This window comes from Dromaius novaehollandiae, chromosome 6 (assembly GCF_036370855.1).
Source record: "Dromaius novaehollandiae isolate bDroNov1 chromosome 6, bDroNov1.hap1, whole genome shotgun sequence".
NCBI lineage: Eukaryota > Metazoa > Chordata > Aves > Casuariiformes > Dromaiidae > Dromaius > Dromaius novaehollandiae.
In genome coordinates, this window is record NC_088103.1 from 33,322,995 (window position 1) to 33,330,558 (window position 7,564).

General features: G+C 64.1%; 2 protein-coding genes across 3 annotated transcripts; one reads left to right on the top strand and one right to left on the bottom strand.

Moving 5' to 3' along the window:
* Positions 1-1,355: 1,355 nt before the first annotated feature.
* On the bottom strand, positions 1,356-5,895 carry TWNK (twinkle mtDNA helicase). Of its 2 annotated transcripts, none has more exons than XM_026102924.2 (5): positions 4,461-5,895; positions 4,138-4,378; positions 3,865-3,972; positions 3,364-3,505; positions 1,356-2,834 (listed from the first exon to the last, which is right to left on the bottom strand). In XM_026102924.2, exons 1-5 carry the CDS (start codon positions 5,719-5,721, stop codon positions 2,619-2,621), a joined length of 1,968 nt encoding a protein of 655 aa, XP_025958709.2. In that variant the 5' UTR covers positions 5,722-5,895; the 3' UTR covers positions 1,356-2,618. The 2 variants fall into 2 exon arrangements, with proteins under 2 accessions (XP_025958709.2, XP_025958708.2); XM_026102923.2 differs by having other exon boundaries at positions 1,356-2,870; positions 4,461-5,890.
* A 350-nt stretch (positions 5,896-6,245) lies between these two features.
* MRPL43 (mitochondrial ribosomal protein L43) lies at positions 6,246-7,510 on the top strand. The gene is made up of 3 exons (XM_026102854.2): positions 6,246-6,415; positions 7,016-7,122; positions 7,278-7,510. The coding sequence occupies exons 1-3, from the start codon at positions 6,285-6,287 to the stop codon at positions 7,490-7,492; spliced, it is 453 nt and encodes a 150-aa protein (XP_025958639.1). The 5' UTR covers positions 6,246-6,284; the 3' UTR covers positions 7,493-7,510.
* The last annotated feature ends 54 nt before the right edge of the window (positions 7,511-7,564 follow it).

Consider the following 7,564-nt stretch of genomic DNA (forward strand, 5'->3'; position numbering starts at 1 on the left):
TCCTGGGGGTGCCCTGCTGCCCCAGCTCAGAGGGCGCGAGGATGCACCCTGCGCAGGACATAGTCCTTCCAGGTCTGCCCCACTCCTAGTGCTTTAACCTTGCAGCCCCCACAACAGCATCATCCTTGGGCTAGATCAAGGGGAAACTGAGGCCAGGGAGCTGGATGGGGGCACCTGGGCTGAGCGCGGATGCCCCAGACCTCAGCCCAGCACCTGCCTGCCTCCACACAAATCGTTGCCTGAATTGCCCTGGCAGCGAGGAGAAATGCCACCAGGGGAGCGATGCCACCAGACCTGCCCAGGGCCTGGCTGTGGCACTTGTACAGCACCTTGCACACACGAGACACCATAACACCTCCGAGCTCAGCCCTGGCACCCTCCCCGGTGGCCCACTGCCCCCACACCTTACCTCCACTCGGCCAGGACCTGCTCTGCTACAGAGATCCTCCTCCATCACTTCTCACGTCCCCCACCTGTCCCGGGGCCCAGCCAAGCTCCCTCCTCAGGCTCCCAATGTCTGCACCAACGGCACCCAAGGGTGCTCACACAGCCCCGGGGAGCCGGTGCACCCCAGAAAACAGCAGCTGGGTGTGTGCTGCCTGCCCGCCTCAGCCCCTCATCATGGCTCACGTTAAAACTATGCCCTGTGCGGAGGCAGGTAATAACACTCGCGTGCCGGGTTAAACACACAGCGGTGACGGCTGCGATGACGAGGAGAGTCGGGGGCAGGCCCCAGCCAGCACCCTTCTCCCCACCCACGCTAACCTCCCTGGACACCCAGGCCAGCCGCTGTCCCCAGGGTGAGAGATGGGGTGGAGAGGAAAAAGCAGGAACTTCTGGCCAAAGCCCAGGGAACAGGCACAGACAAGCCTCTGTGCCGGAGCCCTTCACGCCACCTCCAAGGACAGGAGAGCAAGGGGCTGGTGAAAGACCTTGGCCAAAACCGACCCAAGGGATGTCCCAGCCCCATCGACCCCCTCTCCCTCTTGTCTAGTTATCTTTGGGGTGGGATGTTCTGTGCATCAGCCCAGGGCACACGTCCCAGGCAGGAACATCTCTTGGCAAGGCGTCCACATAACCGTGTCCCACTGCTTGTCCTCCTCCACCCACGGGTTTATGGCACCAACCCGGTACCTAGGAAGCGCAAACCAATCCCCATTTCAATGGGGAAGAAAAGTGCTGTTGGGGCCCACAGGCAGATTTCAGAGGGGTCCAAGCCCTGGGAGCTTGCCATGGGGCAGACATGCACAGCTGGGCAAGGGTCCCTCAAGGACACTGCCTCCCTGGGCAGAGTCCCTCTAGCCAAAGGCTGACCTGGTCCCAAGCAGCAAAGGAGAGCAGCAGGGAAACAGCACTCAAGATTTCTGCTTTAATAAAACTATAAGGGGAAAAAAAAGGATTGGACCAAGATCCAACCATGGACTCTCGCTGCCATGGCAAGGACCAGCCAGGTCACAGTATTCACCATTAAACACTTTCACACAGGGTCCCTGGCGATGGACTTGAAAGTCTCTGGACCACTGCTGCACATTCAAAGCCCTGGGTGGAAGTGAGGCCAAGAGGAGGGTAGATCACACCACGCACCTGGCTCCAAGGTTGTCCAAAGCCACTAGCCCAGAGTGGCGGTGCCCCTCTCCAGCCAAGCAAGGCTGCTCCCCTGGGGTTTTACTGCTGGTGATGCCCACAATGGACAGACAGGACAGGGCAGACCAGAGAGCCCTGGGGCAAAGGGCAGTAGCAGAACAGGCAGAGCTGGCAAGCTGCACACCCCACCTGCTGACCAGCACAAGAGGAAACAAACCCTGCCTTCAACCTGCCACACTTCCATCCTCGCTGCTGAGGCACCACCATGCCCGGGATGGCATCTCCCACCTTCACCAGGGCTTCACAAGACTCCCAGTGGAGACCATTCAGCTCCATGCACCCCAGGGCAAGGGCCATGCACAGCATCCCTCTGCATCCTTCTACCACCTCCCACTTGCTGTCCCCATCCTGGTCAGGACTGAGCACAGCGCTCCTGAAATCCCTATCCAAGACAGGAGGTCTCTGCAGTCCCTCCATACAGCCCCTCCTGGAGCCCACGATGATGGCCCGGGACTTCAGCCCAACAAGTTTAGCAGCACGTTAATAACCTGCTCCAAGCCCAGAGCCCCAGGGCTGCAGGTTACTGCCCCCAGCCTATTGCAAAGACCATGGCCCACTCCAGTCCCTACATGCTCCCAGCACTCAGCACCAAGATCAAGTGACCAAAATGTACAAAAACATCCCTCCCAGGACACAGAAGTCTCTGCCCTGCAACAGGAGCAGCTCTGCCAGCAGCAGCACGCAGGGAGCCAGGACTCCCCAGCTCTCCATCCCAGGGCAGCTGGGGAGGCAGCACAGCAGGAAAGGGCTCCTCTTCTCCAGCAGGAGCCCGTTCATCCTCCCACCATGGCCCCCACACCCCTCCCAGAGAGACTGCTTTTGCAGCCAAGCGGCTTCTTTGTGCAGGAGGAAAAAGGACAAACAGCAGCACGTTATTGCTGCTCCTGGTGGAGACGGGCTGGCGTACCCCAGCCCCGTGCTCCTAGCACCAGCCCCAGTTCCTCCCGACAGACCAAAGAAGGGATGAGCCGGACTCAAGGCTTCTTGGAAGCACCCGTGCCTCCAGCTGGAGCTTTCTTGGATAAAGGCGCCTTCTCCTCCTTCATCTTCTTCACCTTGACCTTGCTTTTGCCAGAGAAGGTGAGTGAGGCCTTGCTGAAATCCAAGGGGAAGACGCCTATGTCCCCATCGAAACGGTTCTTGGACACCTGCAGGTACCGCTTCCCAGGCCCCGCCGCCAACTTCCGGTCCTGCAGGATGAGGACATTGTCTGCCTCCTGGCTGGCCTGTGCGAAGGAAACAGTCTCCAGAAGGGTCCCGCGGATGCAGTTGTAGGTCTCAGAAATACTCATGGGATGCTTGTTTGACTCCTTTGAGCCCCATTACAGGGCGCCCCAGGCCACAGCATCTCCAGCTCTTCCCCAATACCACCCCCCTCCCTCAGTCTGTCTTTCCTTGGGACATCAGAGCACTCTGCCAGGGACAGACAGATTTGAACTGAAGCTACTACATCCCCCAAGGAAACAAGGGAAGCATGGACCCAGCCCAGGATCACACCACAGAGCACAGCGGTGCCCCGAGCCCTCCCTATCCAGACATGGGCGCACACACCTCACTGAGGCCCTGGGGTTTGCCACCCCCCTCCCCAGAGACGCTGAGGGGTGCTGGCAGGAGTTAGCTATCACTGCCTGATGCAGAGCACCCACAAAACACACCTCGCCCCATCTCAGGAACTCACTCAGCCCGAGGGTGCAAAGAGCCGCCCCCAGCCCAGCTCACCTTGGCAGAGCCGAAGATGGAGGCCGTCTGCAGTTCCTTCTCGTCATCCTCCTTGCGGGGGTGGATGACCAATGTGATGTGGCAGGTGTTTTCTGTGGCAAACTTGCGGAAGGCACCGACGATGTAGTCCTGGGCAGCAAGCCTGCAACGGCAGTGAGAAGGGCATCGGGGCAGGCACCATTAAGAGGCCGGCAAGATGTTCCCTCACTCCCTCCTCCACTACAGGAAGGACCCAGGAGTCTGGGTTCATACTCTGTGGGGCAGGCAAAAGGACGGGGAATGAGGATCACAGACATCAGCTGGCCCCTTTCCAGCTCTTCCTCCCCAAGGCAGCAATCGCCCTTCAACAAAATAGGGCTGCTGTATAGGACCAAAAACAAGGAGGAGAGGGCCCAGAAGTCTGGGTGTGGACTCCCAGACCCTGCCACGACACCCAACACGGCCAGATCCGGAGACGAGGGCGGCTGATGAGGGAGGCAGCGGCGGCTGGGAGCGGGTTACCTGTCCACAGAGAGCTGCTCGTGCCCCATCATGAACTGGAGGTTATCAACGACCACGTGGGTGATGTCGTACATGTACACGGCGTGCTGCATCGTGTCGATCACCGTCCTGTGTGGGGGGAACACCAGAATCAGCCGCACACAGCAACGGGGACGGGGGTGATGGGGGGAAGAGCCCTGGCTCCCCAGGGCCCTGCAGCATGTGCCACAAGAGGCAAACACCACCCGGGGCCAGTGCTGGGCAGCGTGAAGGGGAGAAGGTGTGGGGCCATACTTGATGTTCTGCTGGCCGTGGAAGGTCATGAAGTAGAGCGGGAGGTCCTCGAAGCGGTCGGCCCACTCATCGTACTGCTCCAGCTGCTCCTCCAGACGCCGGGCCGCGAACTGCGTCAGCATGATCTTGGCCAGGCGGATGTTGCTGATCTCGAAGCTGCCCCACAGCGTGCACACTCCCTGCATGCACAGGTCCAGCGCGTACTCGCTGATAAAGGTCGTCTTCCCGCTGCCCGTCGGGCCTGGCACAAAGGCAACAGGAATTAACTGCGGGAGACGATCATGCCCCCCACCCTGCCTGCCCGGGAGCCGCTCGCCCCTCACCTGTGAAGATGGTGAGCTCCCCTCGGCGGTGGCCTTTGAGGAGCCTGTTGAGGTCGGGGAAACGGGCCCACTTGACACCAGCCACCTGCTCCACGTTGACCAGCTCCCCAAAAACCTCCTCCCGCAGCTGGCGGAAGGAGATGATGGACTTGTGGCCGGCGGGCAGGGCAGCCCGCAGGATCTTGGTGAGGTTCAGGCCCTGGTTGAGGGCTTCCAGAGGCCGGGGCTGCTGGTCGCCAGGACGCACCACGGAGCAGCGCTTGAGGTTCAGCTTGCGGGCAAAGAGCTTGGCGGCTTCCCAGGAGCGCAGGTCCTCGCCCAGCCACAGCGTGATGCGCTTGAACTGCTCCAGGTAGGGGAGCAGGGCTGGGGGCAGGCAGGTGGGCCCTCGCGGGAGGGACAGGCTGGGCACCCCTGTAGCTTGGTACAGAGCCACGGCGTCCAGTTCCCGCCCAGTTAAGACCACTTCTGTGTCTCGGCGGCTGATGAGGGGCAGCCCAAAGAGGTTGCGGTAGGAACCTGGCCGGGGGAGAGTCTGTTCCACGTAAGCTATCGTGTCTTCCTGGCTCTCCACCCCCACGAGCTTCACGCCCTTCAGGGATGCGTCACGGGGACTGAACCAGGGGAAGACCAGGGACTTGGCGGTCCTCAGGTAACGCACCCCAAAGCGTTTCAGGGTGGCGTCTGTCACCGCGGAGATACCAAACATGGCCTTGGTCATGTGGGTCTCATCCTCGTCCAAAAGCTCCCAGAGCGGCAGCGCCCGGTCCCAGATGCAGCGGGCGTCCTCACGAGCCCGTCTCATGTCCTCCTCCAGCTCCCCCGAACTGGGGAAGGGGACGCCGCGGTGCTGCAGCTCCACGTTGGCCTGGAAGTCCTGCCATGTGCCCTCGGCCAGGGTGGCCGTGCACAGGAAGCTGCCCGTGGTCTTGTCGATGAAGAGGGTGTAAGGGGTGCTGGTGGCTGGCGGTGGCTGGTGCTGAGCCTCCTGCTCACTCGTGAAGAGGCTGGGGGTGTGCAGGCAGCTGAAGCCATCGTGGAAGGGGATCCCCTTGGCCCGCAGGTACTGGCGGATCTCAGTAACAGACACGGAGGGAACGGGCCCCTCTGGGGACGGCAGCACGTCCTTCTTGTAGCGCCTCTGGGTGAGGCGGCCCGGCACCCCCGGGTTCAGGGAGGCCCCTTTGCTCCTCGCCCCGCCACACAGCAGGGGCAGGAGGCGCACAGAGGCTCGGTAGGGCCGGAGCAGCACCACCGCCATCCTGCCCGTGCCCGTTCCCCCCGGGCTCTGCTCGCTACCCTCAGCGCCGCTCAGCTCCGGCCCAAACCGCTACCCCCGGGTGCCGATGGTGGGGGGGCACTCCTGGCCCCGCACCCTGCCCCATCGCACCCGCTGGCACCTCCCCAACCCCCGACCCGGTCCCCAGGGGCCCTCGGCTCCTTTGCGCCCGCTACAGTCGGCCCCCTTGCCCCAGGCCCCCCCTCCTGCCCCCAGGCTCCCCTCCATGCCCCCCGCCACCCTCTCCTGCCCCCAGCCCGCCTCCTGCCCCCCTCCTGCCTCTACTCACCCCTCCCGCCCCCAGGCATCCCTCACCGCCCCCCTCCTGCCCTCGGCACCACCAGCTGCCCCGCTCCGCCCCCGGGTCCCCCCGGCCCCCTCCTGCCGCGGCGCCGCTCACGCCGCCCCCCCCACGTGGAGCTCCACGGACGCCGCCATTGCTGTGACCCCGCGGACCTGCAGCGCGTCATTTCCGGTGTGAGGCGGAAGCGGGCCCTCCCACCCTGCCCCGCCTGGCGCAGTTCCGGTTCCGGGTGAGGGCGGCCATGACGGGCCGCGGGACGCCGAGCCGGTTCCTGGCCGCCGTCCTGCACAACGGCGTGGGGCGCTACGTGCGGCAGCTCCAGCGTCTCCAGCTCGTCTTCAGCCCCGCGGCGCCCGACGCCCGCGGCGCCAGGTACCGCCGGGCGCCGCCCCTGGCCCGGGGAGGGGCGGGCGTTGGTGACCCCTGACCTCTGACCCACGGGATTAGGGAAGGCGCTAGTGACCCCGACCTCTGACCCACACATGTTGGGAGGGCACTGGTGACCCCTGACCTCTGACCCATGGTGTAGGGAAGGTGTTGGTGACCCCTGATCTCTGACCCACGGGCATACCGAGGGCACTGGTGACCCCTGACCTCTGACCCACACATGTAGGGAGGATGCTGGTGATCCCTGATCTCTGACCCATGGGTGTAGGGAGGGTGCTGGTGACCCCTCACCTCTGCCCCATGGTGTAGGGAGGGTGGTGGTAAACCCTGACCTCTGCCCCACAGGTGTAGGGAGGGTGCTGGTGACCCCTGACCTCCACCCCACAGGTTTGGGGGTGGGAGAAGGCATCTGTGACCTCGGCCCCACAGAGGGAGAAAGGGAGAAGGCGGTGGCACCCCAACCTCTGCCTTACAACCTCTCGCGAGGTCGGGACCTCCAGGGCAGAGGTGACCCCGCAGGCCTGCTGTGGGGCAAAGGCTACCGGCAGCCTCTGCCGCCATCACCCCCCCGTCCCGCCCCTGCAGGCAGTTTGTGGAGGAGGCGGCGCTGGACTTTGCCCGGCGGCACCCCGACGTCGTGCTGTACGTCAGTGTCCGCGCCTGCCCGGCCCCGCTGCTGCTTGCCGAATACTGTGAGTGTGGGGGGATGGGGGGGGGACTGGCCGGGCCCCATGGCGCATCCAGGGCCTGCCGCGGCCCCATGGGGCCGAGCCAACCCCTCGCTCCCGGCCGGGAGCGTTTGGGAGAGGCGGCGGTGGCCTCATGCGGGCCCCGCTCTGCCCTGCAGTGAACGGCGCAGTGCGGGAGGAGCTCATCGCCAGCAAGAGCAGCGAGGAGATCGCCCAGCTCGCCACCAAGCTGGCCGGCCGCTCGGGCCTGGACGTCGTGCGCATCCGCAAGCCCTTCCACACCGCCAACCCCAGCGTGCAGGGCCAGTGGCACCCCTTCACCAACAAACGCAGCGCCCTCACCGTGCAGGGCCCCCGCCTGCTGCCTCAATAAAGCGCCGCCCTGCCGCCACCGCCCGCCTCCCTGTGCCTCCCTTCCAACCCAGCGTGGCCGGCCCTGAGCAGC

Coding starts and splice junctions, on each gene's coding strand:
- TWNK (XM_026102923.2), bottom strand. CDS start 5,721: ATGGCGGTGGTGCTGCTCCGGCCCTACCGAGCCTCTGTGCGCCTCCTG. Junction 3,973..4,137: donor CACGGCCAGCAGAACATCAA/GTATGGCCCCAC, acceptor CCCCCCACACAG/GACGGTGATCGACACGATGC. Junction 2,871..3,363: donor CCATCTTCGGCTCTGCCAAG/GTGAGCTGGGCT, acceptor TCCTTCGCACAG/GCCAGCCAGGAGGCAGACAA.
- MRPL43 (XM_026102854.2), top strand. CDS start 6,285: ATGACGGGCCGCGGGACGCCGAGCCGGTTCCTGGCCGCCGTCCTGCAC. Junction 6,416..7,015: donor CCCGACGCCCGCGGCGCCAG/GTACCGCCGGGC, acceptor CCGCCCCTGCAG/GCAGTTTGTGGAGGAGGCGG. Junction 7,123..7,277: donor GCTGCTGCTTGCCGAATACT/GTGAGTGTGGGG, acceptor TCTGCCCTGCAG/TGAACGGCGCAGTGCGGGAG.